This window comes from Gracilinanus agilis, chromosome 4 (genome assembly GCF_016433145.1).
Source record: "Gracilinanus agilis isolate LMUSP501 chromosome 4, AgileGrace, whole genome shotgun sequence".
NCBI lineage: Eukaryota > Metazoa > Chordata > Mammalia > Didelphimorphia > Didelphidae > Gracilinanus > Gracilinanus agilis.
Genome location: NC_058133.1, coordinates 295,804,145 through 295,824,895, shown reverse-complemented (window position 1 = coordinate 295,824,895; position 20,751 = coordinate 295,804,145). Strand labels below are relative to the sequence as shown.

Here is a 20,751-nt window from a genome sequence, read left to right as displayed (position 1 = left end):
CATGATACTTATACAACTTTCAAAGAAACCTATAATTCCTGTAAGACCCACATAAACCACCAAATTTATTTGACTTTACTTAATTGTCATCAGAAGCAGGAAGCATTGAATTTTAAAGGACAGAAAATGAAATTACTTCATACAAGCCTTCCTTATATCTTTCCCCCTTAGCAACTTTTGATTCTTAGTGAGCTCATCAAAGAATAAACTGAAAATTAAAGTTGGGTAAGTTTAATTACTTTAGGTAATGAGGCATCACAATGAAAATGAAAACTATGCCAGATTATATACAAGGTCTTTCTTTGTTCCTTTATCCATTCATTTACAAGTCACAGACTTATAGTGCACTTGAGAGATTTTGCTGTCAATCACAGAAACACACGCACACAAATGGCAATCTATTCCCTCCTTTTTATGCAACAACATCAACAAAAAGGATTGCCCAGATAAGAAACAGTTTTTGTGGACTGGGATTGATTTGCTCTTCTCTGATGACTTCCACCCCCTCCCTTCCTGGTATTTGGCAACCAGCAGCATGTTGGGATATTTCTGGAATATGATATCATTTTTTCAAAAGTGGGAATATCCAATCTGCTCTTTGCTTCAGTATCTTTTTTCTCTCTCATACATATACACAACATTTGCACTTATATTTCAGTATTTATTTTCACTAGTAGATAAAAAGAAGTAGCAAATTAATAGGTTAAACAAGGAAAAATTAAAAGATACTTTTAAGTTCTAATATGAATGAAATAACTATATCCATCCAGGGAAATGACTCTCTCCTGATACTAATTAGGAAGGGGATCCTGCTAAAACCTAGAAAGAACAACTGCAGGTTGAGGAAGAAGGGAGACAGTGAAGAATTATTCACTGAAGTAACCCTCCAACCCTTCCATATCCATTTCAAGAGTAGAATCTAAAGATGCTGTAGGAAAAGTTGAATTAGCAGTTTTCTGGACACTCTGCTTGGTCTGAGGAACTTCTGACTGGCTGGGCTCCTTCTTGACTTCTCGGCCACCATTGAGAAGCTTCTGGCTTTCCAAAAAATACTGATTAGGATGATTCAAAGAAAACACATCTTCAACCTGTAAGAACAGACAAAGAGACATAGTGTTCATGAGCCCCAACACAGCAAACATACTATGTAGTCTTCAAAACCAACCTTGTTATCACTAAAATCAGTTTAATATTTGAACCACGCTGTATCATTTTCCAGAACACAGCCAGTGAGAGTAAATACATCAGGACTTCCCCATTGATCTTATTTTATCTAGCTATTTTTCATTTTTATATGTCCAGCTTTATGGATGTGCTATATTTTTTACGTCACAAACTTTTAGAGTTCACTCTTGATTCATGATGTCTCTTGTAACAAAGTAAAATAATTAAATAAAACTAAAAACACAGTAACCTTATCAGAAAGTTCAGATCTATAATATTCTCCTATCTCTCTATTAAAACAATTAAGAAAAATCTCTTTTCTCTTTCCTACCATCCACACAAATGAAAAAAGACAAGTTTATTTTAATAAATATGCATAGTCAAGCAAAACAAGTTTAATCAACAACTATCCACAAAAAAATTATTTTATTTTATTTATTTTTTAAACCCTTACCTTCCGTCTTGGAGTCAATACTATGTATTGACTCCAAGGCAGAAGAGTGGTAAGGGCTAGGCAATGGGGGTCAAGTGACTTGTCCAGGGTCACACAGCTGGGAAGTGTCTGAGGCCAGATTTGAATCTAGGACCTCCCATCTCTAGGCCTGGCTCTCAATCCACTGAGCTACTCAGCTGCCCCCCACAAAAAGTTATTTATGACACGTCCACAATCAAAATCTATCACTTCTTTAACTGATGGCATGCTTCATCATCAGTTATCTGAAATCATAAATGATTAAAGTTATTTGTCTTTATGCTGTTGTTGTTATTGCATAAAAGGTTCTGCTCAGTATACTCTTCTATCAGTTTATAAAAGTCCTCCAAACTTTACTTTTTATAATATTGATCTTATAGTATAAAATAAATTGATGTTCCTATTCACTTCATTCTATGTCGGTTGGTACAAGTCTTAACTGGTACTTTTCAAATGATTTTCCTCATTTCTTCTAAGCACAATAGTATATGTTTGTAAACAACAATTTATGAAATTATGTAAAAGAAATAACTCAAATCTCTTCAAATCATATGGAGTGGAATTATGGGAAGTCTCTGGTTTTTTCCTGGTCACTTGCTGTGAGTAAGGCAACTTTCTTATTTCTAAGGCTGGCAGATGATTCTTGTTCAAAGCAATGCTGAGTTCTCAGCAATCCTTTGATAATAACTGTCTTGTGTTATCTCTGGGTGGCACCATTTAGGTCATTTCTAGAAATCTCAATGTGGTTCAAGATGATCATGTCAATGATTTTTACTTCATATCCATCTTCTCAAAAAGAACAAATCTTTACCAAGTAACTATAAGTGATTTTGGAAATAAATCTTATTTTGACTATGAATTCCAAAGAAAGCACTATGTTATCTTCAGTTCTCAGGACTGTTTAATATAATGTGAAAAGTGTTTGGATATTGGACAATGAGCATATTTCTTTCCATTTTAATCCAATCAATAGTTATAAACATATAAACATCTAGACAGATAGAGAGCACAGTGGATAAAATGCTGGATCCAGAATCATACCAGGGTTGTTGTGAGGAACAAATGAGATAAGAATTGTACAGCATTTAGCATAGTGCCTGGCACATAGTAAACAATAACTAAATGTTAGCTGTTGTTATTATTTTTCTTTTTTTTTTTTCATTTTAATTTGATCAAATAACTATAAACAGAATCACCTGGAGGCAGTTCGGTGGCATAGGTAGAGGGGTCAGGAAGATATGAGTTCAGAGCATACGCTTAACTAATTGTATGACTCACAGGGCAAGTCATTTACTTAACTCATCTGTCTCAGTTTCTCCATCTATAAAATGGAATAATAAAAGAGTACTTACATCCTATTGTTATAGTGGGGATAAAACATGATAATATTTGTGAAGTGCTTTCCATATCTTGAAGTGCTATATAAATACTAGCTATGAGTATAAATAATCCTTAGATGCTATTTATTACATTCTAAACAAAAACTTCTAGCAGAAAGGTCAGTTATAACAAACTATATGCAATTCTTAAAAATCTAGAGTTCTATTAGTTCTGAGTGAATTCTATTATAAAGTGAGTGGTATATATATGAAAAACAACCATATATAAGATTAAATCTTCACTATTGTGGTGAATTCAAGTGTTGGAGTAAATAGAGAAAATCCCAAAGATTTTGTCAGGTCCTGGAATATTATTATGAAATCATGCTATTATATATATATATATTTATATATGTACATATATTATTATAAAATCTCCTTCCCCCAGTTAAAAAAAGCCCAAAGAGTCTCATTTTTTCAATCAAACAATATTTTGTGCCCTCTTTAGGAAATTCAATTCTTCTTAAAATTAAAAAAGTTCTATATTGGAATTTATTCATCAAGACTTGATCAGTACTATGAATGGATCAATAAAGATAAATCCTCTCATGATACCACTTATTTAAGAACCCAATGATTCAATCATTCTTTTGCTGAGATGTGTAGAGTTATTTTTGAGTAACCATATTCAGCATACAGCAGATTAGTTTAGTAAAGAATGAATCTCCTTAACAGTTTTGCTCGAACTTATTAGAGCAGAATTTTATCTGCTTCTTTACGGCCCAATTTCCAAACGGGTCCCTGAAGTTTCTCTAACCAGTCTATAATAAGATTCATGAACACTGAGGCATCAGCGACTTTTAAAATCTCACTTTTTATACATTTCTGCATTACCAACTGCTTACTGGACACCTTGAACTAGCTGTCACGTGACTAGCTCAAACCCAACACCCCAGGACAGAACGTGCTATCTTCTCCTTGGAGCTCCCACATCACTGGGGAAGATGACGTCATCCCCCAAGTGCCCAGGTTTGGGACATCAACATCATCCTCAATTCCTCATGCTCATCCAGTCCATGGAGCTAATCCGCTGCTAAATCTTGTCTTTTCTACCTCAAAAGCATTCATCTTATAGCTCTCTTTTCTACCCTTCCAGCCTCAGTTCTGGAGCAGGCCTCCATCACTGTCTCATTCAGACTACCACAATAGCCTTCTGACTGGCCTCCCTGCCTCCATTATCTTCCCACTTGAAACCATCTTCTACTCTGCCATCAGGGTGATTTTATAGGTCTGATTGTGTCTCTGAGGCCCCCTATTACCTCCAGGACAAAACCTAAACTCTTCTGCTTGACATTTAAGTTCTTCCTAACCTGGTCCTGTAAGGATGGGATTTGTGCAAGGGAGAGGGGACAAAAGGAGCCAGAGAAGGAGCAGCTGACAGTTGGTGACAGTTGGTGACAGTTGAGACCAGAGAGAATTCTGGGAATTCTCCAGAGGAGTGGGAGGAGAGAGGGGGAGGACGTCCCAGCTTGGATCCAGTCCTGAAGGCTTCCTGAGGATCTTCTTTGGAAATTGAAACCTGATTCCTGGTCAAAGGCATCCTAGCGCTTCTGACCCATCAAGACTTCAACCAATGAGTAAGCTAAGTTTTCGAACTCCATTTTGGGAGCAATCTCTTAGTCTCCTTCTCCCATTACCCAACCTTGATGAGAGACCCTTTCCAGTCTAACTTACAATTATAGAAAAGGATAAAAATAGAAAATAGAAATAGAAACTGAAGGAGAAGAGGCGGAGGGAGATGCTTAGGAGTGGGAACTCTAAAAGTCCCCACCTGAGTGATGGACCCCATAGAAATAGAGAAGAGGGCACCCCCAAATCCCTCTGCCTTTCACCCCTTTCCCCAACCCCTAAGTTGCAAATAATAAAAGCCATTCATTAGTCAGATAGTGTTCTGGAGTGCCTGAGAGACAATGAGGGGGAGAGGAACCACAGCTTGGTTTAGCTACCTCCATCTTAGAGCCAGACCACCCATTGTGAAGTTGACTGACCTCGGGAGAGGCTTGTGTGAACCCCGCCCTCAATCAGAATCAGATTGGGGTACCACATACCTCATCTTATAAGGAAGCCTTGCCCCCAACTCCTGTGGGGTGGCACAATCATCCAGGTCACCCAATTTCAGGGTGACACCCCCTTAAAGTCTCCCAGTACATATTCGGCAGGAGGGGAGAGCTAGAAGAGAGTCTCACCATATAGACTCTCTCTCCCCTTCTATCATAACATTTGGTTACTGGCTTTCTTTATTATTAAAGTCCTCTCCTACTTTTCCATCCCCTCTAGACCCATTCTGAAAGTAAGGATTCCCTGACACACAAGAATACTGAACGAGAAATCAGAAGACCCAGGTTCTAGTGCTGGTTTTCTGAACCTTAATTTCCTGATCTATAAAAGGAAGTATTTGCTCCAACTGCCTCACATGGTTGTTGTGAAGATTAAATAAGTGTAGGTACCCTGAGGACTATACAACATTGCAAAAATAAAAGATGTTTTGTTGTTTTTTCTAGTATCAATAGTTTCATTTAAGAGATTCTATCCATAACCAAGTAAATTAAAAATTTTGGAATATCAGTACTATAAGCAAATCAATTAATCAATAAGCATCTCTCAAGTACTTACTATGTTGGAGACTGAGTCCTGGAGATACAAAGACAAACTATTAAAATAATCCCTCCAGCCAAGGAACTTATTATATTCAATCAGGAGAGACTGGAACTCCAACAGATGCCCTCCTTTATGAAGCCTTCCTTGATTCCAAAGCAGGTCATCACAGCTAAAAGTCTATTTTCCTCATGAAATTTTCCTAGAGCATTCTTGGCCCTTCTGTTTTACATACATTTGTGCATCTTGCCCTCCTAGAGTATAAACTTCCCTAGGGCAGGGACTGTCCTTTAGCATTTATGAGTTCCTAACACCTAGTACAATGGTCTTATCCATACTAAGACTTCAACAAATATTTGTTGATTTTATATGACTGGTAATGATTATAAAAACTACTTTATTCTCCTTGCAAAAGGAATTGCTTTGGAGGGGACCTTTTAAGCTTTTAAATACTTATTCAATAAACAATCAATACAAAAATGATGGTGTTTCTGTGGAATCTTAAAGATTCTGTGAAATAAGGCAGGAAGTTAGGGAGATGTACGGCTGAACCAGATGAAAATGCAATTTGGAAATAAATAAAAATACAATAAAATATCAATAATATATTTTAAAACTAAGTGGATATGCAGCCAATAGGGACCTTTATGTGTAATTACTGGCCCCTATTTCTATGTGGTTTTGACACTCTGAAGGCAAGAATATGGATGGGGAATATGATTGCATCAGCAGAAGAGTGATCTCCCAGATGAGGAAACTCCTTTTACCAATGCAAGTTGGCACATTCTCTGCAATGTGGCATTTTAGAGAGCTGTCCAGTGCACTGAGAGGTTAAGTAACTCAACTCAGGGATGCACTGTGAGCATGGATCAGAGAAAGGGTCTGACCACTGGTCTTTCTGATTCCAAGTCCAGGTCACTATTTACTATGCCCATATTGGGCATCACAAAGCATCAGAGTCCCAGGTTGCCATAAGAAGCTCACAAAAGCTCCGAAGGACATTAGAGATATTTGAAATTTTTGCAGGAAATCCACCAATACTTGGCATCTCTTGGTTACCATGAAAACTCCCAGATTAAGGTAGTTCCTGGTCTCATCATTAGGTCAGGATATATTTCTTCTGATGATTCATTCTATGAAAATGTTTGAGATACATTTCATTTACTTGTATTTTCAACTACACCAGTAACTTCTTCAGTTTTCTTGTCTGCAGTGTCCTGTCTTTGCAAAGCTGGGTTTTCAGTGGTTGCTGTGATAAAAGACAAGAGCCAGGGGAAAACCCATGTCCACTGTCCAATCTGATTCCAAAGGTGTTTCTTTTTTTTTGTTGTTGGTTTTTTTTGTTTTGTTTTGTTTTTGCAATGCCCAATAGGCATATACATTTCAAAAGTAGTAACTGTGTTTAATTAAGAATGAAATTTTTTTTCTTTCAAATTATGTCTATTATTTTTTCAGATGGTTAGTAGGTTATTGGGACATAAACCCTTGCTTAGTTTTTTGGACCTAACAACTTAATAAACTGAACCACTGGGCACTTCTTTTGGCCTTGAGGCACCATGAATAAATTACTGAGACACTAAGAACACATTGGACAAGAAAGTTTGGGACCTGCTGAACAATGCCCAGCTGTTTCTGCAAGGCAGAGACAGTTTTCTTTTTTGTCTTTGTACTCTCTAAAGCCTAGCACATAGCAAAAGCTTAATAAGTTTTTGTGAATTGAATAATGATGCTGAGTCAACAAGAAAAGGTTGAATCATTTTGAAAGAGTAGGAAAGTATATAATACATTTTATAAAGATTTCTATTCAAAATGGTTGAAATAATTTTTTAAAGGCTGATACTTAAAAGAGATAAATACTCAGCTGTCTAGAAAATTCAGCTATCCAGAATAATTTATTCCCTGAACAGTCTTCTAAGCCAAGGTACTACACTATAATTATATTGGACTAAAATTAAAATAACAATTTGTACCAGCTCTCAGCTTTCATTTCCATTTGTAGCAAGAAAACAAGTAATAAATACTCTAAAATGCAAGGGGAAAAAAAGCTTAAAATACTGCTCCCTCAGTTCACAAGCAAATAGGCTTCCAATAGGCCAGTTTATTTCATTTACCAAGTGATTATCTTGCCAACGCTTGCTTGGGATCAACATATTTTGCACAAGATGACCTTCACACAAATATAGGTCTCATATTTCTGCCATGGCAAATGTGGTTTTTGAAGGAAAGGAAGCAATTCTGTTGTACCTATGGGATCTCTGGGTTTTAATCAAGAGATTTCGCAATGACAGCTGATAATGAGGCAGCTGGTATTACAAAAAAAGCCATATGGAACTATCATAGGGCTGCAGCAAATGGTATCAATTAACTGTGGTTCATTTTCAAAACTTCTATTGAAGGGAGATTTGATCACAGAGCATTCAGAAAGATAAACTTAGGGTTGTTGGCAAGGGGGAGGGATTGCAAATCATCAAGAGTGTAAAGATAATCTTTAAAAAATCAACAATGTAAGGAAAACAATAAGAGGAATATATCTAAAAATCAGTAGTGGGCAGCTAGATGAATAGTTACATGTAGAAAAACTTTAAGTTAAATAATCATATCCATCCGTGGGAGGGGGTTTAAACATGTATTTTTAAAATATTTTTATTAAATTAAGAATGAATTTTTAAACTATCTGAAAACTGGCAATATGTTTATATGTCACATGTATATTGGTGTAGAAGAATACTGAACTTCAATCAGATCCTCGCTCTCATACCACCTATGTGACCTTTGGCAAGTCAAAGAACATCTCTGGGCCTTTAGTTTTTTCAAATGAGAGGGCTGGAATAAGACTTGTATCAACTGACATAGAATGAAGTGAATAGGAACATCAATTTATACTATAAGATCAATAAGGTCCTTTTCCAGTCTGAGATCTATAAAGTTCTAAGAAACACATAATCTCAGGGGTGCTGGGGAGATTTAGGTTTTTAATTTCAAACATTTTTTAACAAAATTAAATGGTTTAAATTTGACTATAATGAAAAATTAGGAGAACTTTCCTGTATAAGTTCTTATTAAAGAAATGCAGATCAAAACAACTCTTAAGATGCCTCTCAAATTGGCTAAAATGATAAAAAGGTTAAAAGATAAATGTTAGAGGAGATGTGGAAAAATAGGGGTATTAACCATTCTGGAGAGCAATCTAGAATTATACTCAAAGGGTTATAAAACTGTATATACCTTTTGTCCCAGTAATATTACCATTAGTTTGATTTCTGAAGATGGCCATGAAAAAAGGGAAAGAAACTATATTCTAAAATATTTACAGCAGTTTTTGTTGTTGTTTCTTTAAAGAACAAAAGAAATGGAACTAAAAGGGATCTCCATCAATTGGGGATTGGCTGAGCATGTAGTGGTATATGATTGTAATGGAATACTATTGTGTTATAAGAAATGACAAACAAAGTCATCACAAATAAAACCTGAAAAGACTTACTTGAAGTGATGCAAGTAAAGTGAGCAGAACCAGGAGAAACATTGTACACAGTAACAACAGTAATATATGATAATCCACTCTGAATGAATTAACTATGGTCAACAAGGCAAGGATCCAGGATAACTCCAAGGGACTCATGGAAAAGGATATCTACCATCAAAGAAGGAAACAATCCAATTGCAGACTAAAACATAAAGTTCTTCATTTAACTTCATGAATTTTTCTCTAGTATTATCAATATATGTCTTATTTTGTAACATGACAAAAAGAAAAATATGTCTTATATGGTAACATATGTACAATCTATATCATATCACCTGCCTTCTTGAGAAGGGGAGGGAAATGAGACATAGATTTCTGGACATAGCTATAGTGAAAGTTTGCTTCTCTTAGATAAGCATTTTTATTCTAATTTATTCCATATTTATAACAAATCATGTAATATATTATTGTAATATTATGTATTATATATTACATTATATATATTACATATATATAATATCAATCGAAAAGATAGAAATAAATGGTAACAAAAAAGAAAAGAAAAGGTGTTTTAGGAATATAAAGTTTGGATGGTCTTTGCATTGGACACTGAGCTAATCTTCTGACAGCAACATGGAAGAGAAACCATTCATTTTACAAAATAGGATTGTCCCATCAATGAAAAAAATAACAGGTCCAGGTTGTATAACTTCATATAGTGAATGCTAAATTCATCAATAATAATCAGTTTTTTCTTAATATTGAAGGCATATGAGAGAGAGAATGAGATAAGGAGAGAGACAGAGACAGAAAGAGAGAGATAGAGAGAGATGAGAGGGGGCAGAAAGAGACAGAAGAGAGGGGGCAGAGAGACAGAGGGAGAGGCAGAGAGAAGAGAGGGGGAGAGAGAGGAAGGGAGAAGGAGAGAGACAGATGAGAGGGAGAGGGAGAGAGAGGGGAGACAGGAGGAAGAAAAGAGGAAGAGAGAGGAGACAAAGAGACAGAGACACAGAGAAAGATAGAGAGACAGACAGAAATAGAGGGGGAAAGAGAGAGAGAGAAAAAGAGACAGAGACAGAGACAGAGAGATGGAGGGAGGGAGGAACAGAGAGAGGGAGGTGTATGTAAAATACATTTGCCAACTTAGGACTTGAAGGTCAAAGGAGAAGTCATTGGAAAAAAATCTCACTAAGAGACCAAAAAACAAACAAACAAATAAATAAAAGGAAAAGCAAATGATTGAAATACCTGGGATAAGAGGGCAGACCTGAGAAGTCAGCTGAATTTCAGATATGTACATGTATAAATAATGAGATCCTTGTGCACATAGTGAGCATTTGATAAATGTTTGACTATATAAACTAAAGCTTAATTCTGACCATCTCAATTTTAACTAATTTCTATGCTTTCTTCCCAGTGCTCTAAACTTTGGTTTAATTTTAATTTAAACAAGTTGTCTAAAAGTAAAAGTTTATTGAAGGATTCTCTAAGTTAAATTTAGCAACAATTTGAAATAATTTATATTATCCAAGGTAGAATGTTACAGTAGAAGGAATTTAGAGTCAGATAACACAGTTTAGATTCAGGTCAGTCAATTACTATCAATGTGACTTTTGTTAGGTTACTTGCTCTTTCTGGGCTCGGTTTCCTAATCTATAATAAGGGTTAAACTAGATGACCTCTGGGAACTTGTCAAGTTCTAAGCCAATCAATCATTTAACATTTACTAAGGACCTACTTTAATCCAGGTACTGAAATAAATGCTGAAGAGTCAAAAAGAGGTAAAAGGCAAGCTCTGCCCTCAAGGAGTTCACAGACTAAGGAGAGAAGGCGACAAGCAAATAAACATATACAAAGAAAGCTACAAACTGTTTAGATAGGAAATAATTAAAAGAGGGAAAGTACTGGAATAGAGGAGTTAGAGAAAGCTAGGTGGTACAGTGGACAGTGTACAGGACCTGCAGTCAGGAAGACTCATTTTCCTGAGTTCAAATCGGGCCTCAGAGATTAGTAGCTCGAGGGACCCTTGGCAAGTCACTTAACCCAGCTTGCCTCAGTTTCCTTATGTGTAAGATGAGCTGGAGAAGGAAATGGCAAAGCTCACGGGTATCTCTGCCAAGAAACTCCAAACAGGGTCATGAAGAGTTCCAGACAATTGAAACGACTGAACACAGGGAAGGCGACTATAAGAGAGATTTTAGCTTGGACTTGAAGCCAGAGAGGCCAGAAGTCTGGGGAGGGGTGGGGGCACCAGCCATGACAATAGCCAGAAAAAAAATGCCCAGAGCTGAAATATGGAGTCTCTTCTGTGTGAAACAGCCAGCAGGAGGCCAGTGTCCCTGGGCTGAGGAAGCCGTGGTGGGGAGTAAGGAGCAAGAGCAAGGGATGGGGATGGGGAGGAGCTGAGGTTAGGAAGGCCCCCCCCCCCACCCCGCAAAAGCATTTTGCATTGGCTCCTGGAAGCCTGAGGAAATCACGGGGGTGTACCGAGGAGGGGCGTGTGCCCTGGAAAAGCCTGAGAGGCTGATAGGGGCGCGGGCTGGAGGGGGCAGAGAGAGAGACCAGAGGCAGGTACAGTTACTAGGAGGTCACTGTAGTACTGTAGAGCCAAGATGGGGCAGAGAGGAGAGGCCCAGGAAGGAACAGAGGGCGACTGGACGCCACCACGCAGAGGAAGAGGTGAAAAGGGGGCTCCAGAACTCATGCCCAAGGGGAGGAGGGGGAAGCACTGCACTCTAATGGAGAGTGACGATAAATAAAGGGGAGCTTATCAGAGGTGTGAGAGAAGAACACCATAGTAGGGACTGGAAGTGCCTGGCAAACAACATGGAGGTCTGGTTCTGGGCAAGATATGACCAAAGAGCATCTATCTGAGGTTGGTTTTTTAACCTCAATGCAGAATTTTTATTCTTATTAAGCTTTTTCTTGTTCAATGAATCCAACATTCCAGCTGGATGTAACCTCCTTAAATTCTGCTTCTGACATTCAAGATATTAACTATCCTTCCTAACTTTATGTCATCTATAAAGGTACGGGCATACTTCCTGTGTCTTTATGTGGATAAATAAAATGTTTGCACAGGACAGATCCTCCTCTCCATTGAAGACTTTTTGCAGGCATGACCCTGACTGATTTGAACATTCTTTGGGTAAAACTAGTCAGTATCTAGAAATCTGCCCAATTTTATTATTGTTATTATTTTTTATGAAGGAAGAAAACGAGTCTTTATTAAGCACCCCTGCTAGCACTGCAGTAAGTGTTTTACAAATAGTGATGCTCACAAGGATCGGGGGAGGCAGGTGTTATTATTATCCCCAGTTCTAACGGAGGACCCCGAAGCAGACCAAGGTGATGCGGCTTTCCCAGGGGTCTCACTGTGAGCAAGTCACAGAGGCCAGATTAGAATGTGGGTTTTCTTCCCTCTAAGTATAAGGCTCTATCACATTTCTCTATCTTGCCCATAAGGAGGTCACAAAGACCTGTTCGCTTCACCTAGATGCCCAATGTGCTGTCGTCCTCCAGAACACTGGTGCAATCTATCTTTAGGCAGCCGCATTCCCAGCCACTTTCGCCTCTTCCACACACATTGTGTCTGTTACTAGCACTTGTTATTTGGGGCTGATTGAAACTATTTCAGCTTTTTGAAACCCAAATTTTCACTGATTTGAAACTCACTATAGCTATATAGAGACCAAGGCCACCTAGTCATTCCTAAATGATAATTCATTATTCTCAAGGAAAGGTTGTTTCCATATGACTCTTAAGCTATTGCCTCTGACTAATAGCGAGAGCTTTTTTTAGGAAACTGATAAATATATTTTTAGACTTTGGCCATCAACATCATTGCTTTTTATCTCTTAGTTTATAAAAAATTTAATTTTTAGATAAAATGTTTTATTCTTGATACAAACAAGGGAAAAAAAACACCTCCGTTTCAGACATATAAAGTTCTATTTTAAAGTCTAAAAGTAACTTAAAATGTAGATGAAATTATAACTCTCAAGCTGAATAGACAAATTAGAGAATGAGAGCATTTTTGAGAAAAAGGTCAAGCTAAATGGGCATTGCTAATACCTATTTGTTGTCTAAGCCTGGTGTGATGAACACAATGCCTGGCATGTAGTAAATGCTTAATAAATATTTAACCTAGTAATTGATTTTTCCTCTAATAAAAATAATGAAATTTTGTTATTGATGAATGCTTTAATTATATTCAACACTTGTTATTTCTTTCTTTTTAAAAATCTTTACCTTCTGACTTAGATGATTTCTAAGTTATCAGTTTCAAGGCAGAAAAGCAGAGCAGTAAGGCTAGGCAACTGGGCTAAGTGACTTGCCCAGAGTCAGAAGGCTAGTAAGTATTTGAAGTCAGATTTGAACCCAGGAGTTCCCTGGGTATGGCTCTCTATCCACTGAGTCACCTCGCTGCTCCCACACTAGTTCTGATAAGCTTTTAAAAATACATTTATATACAATTTATGAAAAGTATTTGAAAAGAAAAATAATAATAAACATTCTCAACACTAAAGGAAAAGAATTTTTAGTATGTTTGTCACATGGAATATTTATTCTTAATAAGATACTTGATATCAGAGCAAAAGTGTTACTTCATAGAAAAGTGAAAAGCAAACAAGTGAAATTATAGAAAGAATTTGTTGTTATTGTTGCTGTTCAAATAAACCTGTGGTTTCATTGGTGTATGATCTTTGCCATGAGGAAACTCCTTCTACCAACACAGATCATTCTTGCTCATAACTTACAGTCATGGGAAGTTCCCAGGACCTTAAGAAACTTGATTTATCAGAAATTCAAAATGTCACAGGCAGGACTTAAACTCAGGTCATCCCACTTGTAAATCAGGTCCTTAATCCACTCTATCATACTGTCTCTCAAAGCTTCATTAACTCATAAAAATCAATATAGTTGATATCATGGTTGATGGAGGCAATAGCTCAATTCCCTAGAATTTTTAGGATTTTTATAACAATAGATAGTAATTTATATAACAATTTATGTTACAATAATAAATAAGATTATAATATGATAATATGTGATCATTTAGACTTCTTTTATAACAATATGTAGAGACATCTTTATTATAAATTTCAAAGGTGTACTTACATTATGTGTTAGATCAAAGAACTTCTGGCAGGCCAACTGGTAGTGAGTGCCTTTTACGTAATCTAAAATCTTGAGGAAGACAAAGAGATCAAGAGAGAGAGAGAGACAGAAAAATTAAAAATTTAATCCAAAAATACAGTGACTAAGCATCAATTGCCTTTTCTCATTTCTTTACTTCAGGCAAAATATATAAACCACGTAGCAGTACAATTTTCTGCAATTTCTATAAAATGATAATTCTGACAAGATGATAACACCATGGAGGGGCTATTTTGGTCATCAACAACCCCCCACAGATGACGACAAATAGAAAGAGATCTTCTGACCTCTCAACTGTGAATTTCAATAACTTTACTTAAACAACAAGATGAAAATGCACCCAGGCATTACATTTTTGACAGTTATTGTCAGAACATCACACTGCAACATCTCTTCCATAATTGTAAATATAAATCTAGTAATCTGAGTGGTTTGAGCATGAAGCAATCAAATACAGTATTTAGATTTTTATTTTCCACATTACCAGTTTATATAGATACAGCATAAAATACTGCTGTGCACCCATCAGGAAAATTTAATGTAAACCCTTTAGACAAGTATCTGTAGAGGAGGAGTGCTTTTACCTTCAATCAGATTTGTCCTTTTTAGAAATGAAGTTATTTCTAGTAAAGCTCAGCAGAATATGAGCATGAATGGTCTATTCTGAACACCTATTAGGAAAATCAGCCTATCTTTTGTAAATACAATTTGCTTTCCAATTGTGCTTCATGTAATCTCTTCAGTACTGCACAAACTCCCATTCTTATCAGCAGAGTGCAATGCTAGTTGAAATTTTTTAAGTTACATCACCTTCCCCTCCCCACAAATAATCAAAATGTATACTCTGCCTGCTTATCAAACATAGTAAATTGCTGGAATTAAGAGATAACCTCAGGAAGGGGAAAATAAATTCTTGGGAAATGTTAATTTCCACCCCCTATTCAAAAAGCTGACCTTTTGGTATCCAACAGTGGAGTGAGCATACCCTTAAATCCCTGCTATGCTCATTATTGGATGCAGTCTTACAGGTATTGACAGATGTACAAATAAATTACATTTGCAGAATGGATCAAATCAAAAAGACCTAGTCAACAATGTCCTTAAACGCATTGTTTTTCTGTTATAGCCCCACAGATTAAATTTCCATGCTTTATGCCATTTACAGTTAAATCTCTTACAAAAAAGATGGAGGTCCATGCCAACAAGCTCCTGAACACACATATGGGCACTGCCTGCACGTGGCACCTGTCTATTCTCTTGAATTCTTATGGCAGAAAATCCACTAAGCAGAAATGAAGAGATATGTGAACAATAATGGAGAAAAGCACACTTGCCAAACTTTTTGCCAAGCAGTACAGATACTTCTAGGCTGATAGTCTCTTCAGTGCTATTTCCTCTTGCAAATACAAAGTTAATTGAAATGATCATCACCATAGAGATGAGTCTGTCAATACCTCCTGGCGAGTATCAATGGTAATCATAAATTAGCAAGTAGGAATCAAAATGTGAGATCCTGTCTATTCTTCCAAATTGGAAATGTAAAGAAGAAGTAAGGTCAATATGAATCAATGAAAGTAAAACTAAAATTGCAAAGAAATAAATGTAAAGCCTAACTATGTGGAATCTGTCAAAGTAATGACATTTAAGAACACATCTGGCATTAATGGTACACAAGATGTAAGCAATGTAGTTCATAAGGTTTTCCTGGCCAAGTGAGGATGTTAGTGTTCATGACAGAGTAGAGAGACAACTGTCATAAAGCTGTCCTTTAACTCAAAAAGACTTGAGTTTGAATCTAGTCTCAGTAACTGTATGACCATTGTCATAAATCTCCCAGTTTTCTTCTCTGAGAAATGAGGATTATAACAATAGCCTTAGTAGCTCCTCACAAGGATTCAAATAAGTTATTCTTTATAAAAGGGTTTTGTGCAAGCCTTAAATTGTTGTGTACGCACACACACACACACACACACACGCGCGCGCGCGCGCGTGCACTCACATGCACACACCAAGTATTCTAGTATTTCAAAAGATTCATAACTCCATCTGTGTGTGTTTAATTCCTGTGTGCATATTTGGCCTGCCTACTTTCATTAATTTTTATAGCAAAAAGTAAGTGAAAGTAAATTAATATAAATAGGAACAATCATTCATTAAAATTGTGTCTTTTTATTTGAGGTGCTTGGCATAGTATTTGGCATATAATGGGTACTTAACAAATACTTTCTTTTTTAATTAAATTTTACTTTTTAATCAGGAAAAAAAATCTGCCTTTTCTCCCTCTAAGAAAGACAAAAACCCATTAAAAATATACTTTGAATGATATCCAAATTATAAATATATATTCCCACTACAAACATAAACAGTATATCCATTAATAACATATATGGTGAATTATATATTATTTTTGTTAAATAATTGAAGAAACACTTGCCCACACTTCCCCTTAAGTAATTGACCTTTGAGCTCAAATTCTTACCATCTTCTGATGATAAGCCTCTACAAATTTAGCTAGGCTAGTTTTCAGATGATAAAAAATAGTCTACAACTCTATTTTTAGGTAAATTTATTTACTGCAGAAAAAAATCAAGTCAACAAACATTTATAAGGCATCTAATAAGTCCAACATACAAAAGATACTAAGATAAAGCAGAAGAGTTCTTGTCCTCCAGGGGTTTGCAATCTAGTTGGGGGAAGCAACATATGCATATATATATATATATACATATATATGTATATAGCAAGTTAGCTTTGGGGTTAATTAAATTGAAATCTAAGGGAATCAGGAAAAAGCTCCAAAGAAAGCAGAATTTAAGCAGAGTTTTGAAGCAAGCCAGAGAAAGAGGTATTCCAAGCAAACATTCAGAGAATGTACAGTCAGTGGAAAGTCAAAAGGTGAGAGATGGAATGTTGCATTCAAAGAATTGCAAATGTCCACTGTAACTGAACCACAGAGTCAGTGAAGAACCATACAGTATAAGACAGGAAAGGAAGGAAGAGGCCTGGAATGGAGGTCTTTAAATGCCCAAAAGAGTACTTAATAGGATGGATCAGTTGTAAAGAGAGAATAAGAGATGACAAAGCTTAATTTCTTTTTTGTTTTTCTAACTAAAGCCCAGTCTTTGCCAAGAACTATAAGGCCATTCAAATAGTATTAGTAAGTGTAGCAAATGAACAAATTATAAATCTATTTCCTCTTTTTTTTCCTGGAAGTTGCTGTTATTTTAAAATTGCCTCTAATGAGAGGGAGAAGAATACTTTTATCAAGTTAACAGAAGTGTGAACATAAGCACGACCTACTAATTTGGTCATTAATGGCCATTAGTCACTTATAAAACATCCACGGACATTTTTGGCAAATGCCAGTTTCTTCACAGATAGATTTATAATCTTGATGACCGATTTAAACTTGGAGTGGCATCCCCCTCTTAAATCCTAATGTTCCTTTTCATTTCTAGCCATCTGCAACTTCCTCTCCCCCTTTTGCTCTAGTGACTACTAATGAGGTTAAGATGATTGTTTGGCAGCAGAACCCAACCACCTGCCCATTAGGTCTTTGGCTTCAATGGCCAAGATGTTTTACAGCCAGAGATGTTGCACCCGATAATGAGACATGTTGCTAATCTTTCTCTAATTCAAGGTCATATTCGGTCTCATTTTAAATGGCTGCCAGTATGGCTTTATTAATTTTTTTTTAAGCTCAATCCTCCTATATGATCCTAGCTTTTTTAACTCCATTCTAACCTTCCTTTATTTCAAAGGTGATAGAAAATGTGGTAGAGATGCAGGGTCTGGAACAACTTCACAGATTATGGCTTGCTCCTGTTTCTAACCCACTCAGCAAAATAGCCTGTACAACTTGGCAGTGACCTTCATTTAGGACATTTTCTTTAAAACAAAAACAAAAACTGCATGCAAAGAACTTTTCTGGCTCATTCTTTTTAACTGGGTAGTAACGCATTTTACCAGCTATCTGAATAATCTGGACCATATCCCTCAATGAATTAAACTAATTTTTATTTGGGTCAGTTTTCCTTAGTTCTGTCTTTAGTTGTCTTCCTGTTTGGAAAAATCCAACAACCCCAAACCTCTGTCACCCAACCATCCCCATTTCTGATCCTTTTTCAGTTTCACACAGAATTCGGCTATTTATAGTTCAGAGGAATGGCGAGTTTAATTTAATGCAGCTCTTCCACTAAGACGAAGAGGCAAAGAACTTTGGGAGATCCTTTACCCTCAATTCACTCCACATATCCAATTAGCTCTCACATTTTGTTGTTTTTATCTCCAAGATATCTCTTGAATATATTCTCTTCCTTCCACTCACATAATCATCATCCTGGTTTAGCCTTATCATCTCTCACCTGGGTGACTAGCTTCCTAATTGGTCTTGGCCTCAAGTATCTCTCCACTCTAATCTATTCTCCATCCTGCTGCCAAAGTGATTTTCCCAAAGGGCAGCTCTTACTGTATCACTCTCCTCTCAATAAACTCCACTAGTTCCCTATTATCTCTATGATCAAATATAATAAACTCTTTTGTTTGACATTTAAAGCTTTTAACAGCCCAGTCCCTTCCTATCTTTCTGGTCACATTACTTATCTCCCAAGTATCCTATGGTCTAGTCCCACTGGCCACAAGGTGCTCCATCCTGTCTCCATATCTCTTCCCTGGCTAACCCTACTGCCTGAAATCATCTCTCTTCTGCCTTTGACCTTTTAGAAATGCTGATTTTCTTCAAGGCTGCTTGATGACACTGCTGTGGGAGGCCTTCCCCGCAACCTCCCCTTCCCTTCTAAGGCTACCCTGTAGCTCTTCTGAACACATCTTGTCAAACTCCTAGTTGTATGAATGTTGTCACTCTCTATCAGAATATAAGTATAAAACTAAAGGAAAGTGAGAATCTTGAGGGCTGGGAATGTTTCCCCTTTTCTTTGAATCCTCAGTGCCTATTACATGATGAATGCTTAATAAATGCTCATCCACTGAGGATGAAATGATTTCAGATTTTCAATAAGCAAATTTGAAAAATCTACGAGACTAGTCAGTTATCTTAGGATTCCATGTAATATATAATCAACAAACAATGAGTGGAGTAGTATCTTATAAGGTCTACATCTTTCTGGCAATTGAGTGATGGTAAGTTTGTGGTATACTAGAAAAAAAATTGAGGATAAACGTGATGTATATATGGCTTATTCTTAAAATTGTAAATAAGTGGAAAAGTAGGCATATAGGCCAGCAGTAATGATTCTCTTATTTGTTTTTGTTTGGGGCATAAATTCACTACCTTCACCTACTTCAGGTACTTTGAGAACTGAATCTTCAATCCCTTTATATTTTGTTGTCTCTGATCCATACCCCTTCAATGTATAAGTATATGATCTACTCCTGCAGATTTTCCCTTGTGAGCTCTCTCTCTCTTTCTCTCTCTCTCTCTCTCTCTCTCTCTCTCTCTCTCTCTCCCTTCTGGGGTAGAATTAACTAAATATCAGTTGGGCAGAAGGCAGAAGAGCAGTAAGGGCTAGATATAACTGGGTTAAGTGACTTGCTCAGGGTCACACATAGGAGGTATCTGGTCCCAAATTTGAACCCAAGGGACCTCTGATCTCTAGACCTGGCTTTCTATCCACTAAACCACCTAGCTGCCCCCCTTCTATGTTCTCTTAGTGCTATTTCTACCTCCTCTAAATCCATATCCAGGAGAGTGATGTTATAGAGGCATTTATTAAGCTCTTACCAGGCCCAGTGTTTCAGGAACATAAAGAATATAAAGAATCTGCCTTCAAGGAATTTACAAATGTAGCTCCCCTGTCCTTGAAGGTGAACAGTTTTAGAAAATCCCCATAGAGGTCTGAAAAAAAAGAAGTTGATGCCCATCTACTGCGGGAAGGATAAAAAATTATGATATATGAATTTAATGTAGCATCATTGTGCTTTAAGAAATAGTAGATATAAATAATAAACATGGGAAAATTTTAATGAAATGATACAAAGTAAGCAGAGAAGAGAAACAATATAAACAATAATTAGAAGAAAGTAAATGAAGATAATAAAAAAGCGAATGTTCCATAATTAAAATGACCAAGATTGGGGCCCACAAATAGATATAAGAATGTTTTTACCTTCCTTCTTTGCAGAGGTAAGGGACCAGAGTTATAAAAGAGCTGGTATAATGTTGAATTTAGTTGATATGTTGGTTAGTTTTGTTATTTGAAACATTTTTTTTTTTTCTGTCTTAAAAACAACTCTAAGATAGAACGGCAATCAGGCAAAAAAAAAAAAAATGGTGTTAAATGACTTGCCCAGGATCACATAGCTAAGAACTACCTGAGGTAACATTTAAACCCAGGTCCTCTGGAATCCAGGTCTGGTTCTATCCACCGTGCCACATAGCTGCTCCATGTATTGGTTATTTTTCTTTCTCCTCTCTTCACCCCATCTATCTTTTTTCACTTATTAAATAACAGGTATCAGTATTAAATAACTCTCTCTGTGTGGGAGAGAGGGGTATTTAA

At 36.6% G+C, this 20,751-nt stretch overlaps 1 protein-coding gene across 1 annotated transcript in view; it reads right to left on the bottom strand.

Moving 5' to 3' along the window:
- Positions 1–866: 866 nt before the first annotated feature.
- PRIM2 (DNA primase subunit 2) overlaps positions 867–20,751 on the bottom strand; it is a 409,712-nt gene continuing 389,827 nt past the window's right edge. Inside the window, exons 20-21 of the mRNA XM_044675355.1 lie at positions 14,195–14,263; positions 867–1,088 (exon numbers count right to left, since the gene is read on the bottom strand). Coding sequence (XP_044531290.1) covers positions 867–1,088; positions 14,195–14,263 — 291 coding nt within the window. The remainder of the gene's footprint in view (positions 1,089–14,194; positions 14,264–20,751) is intronic.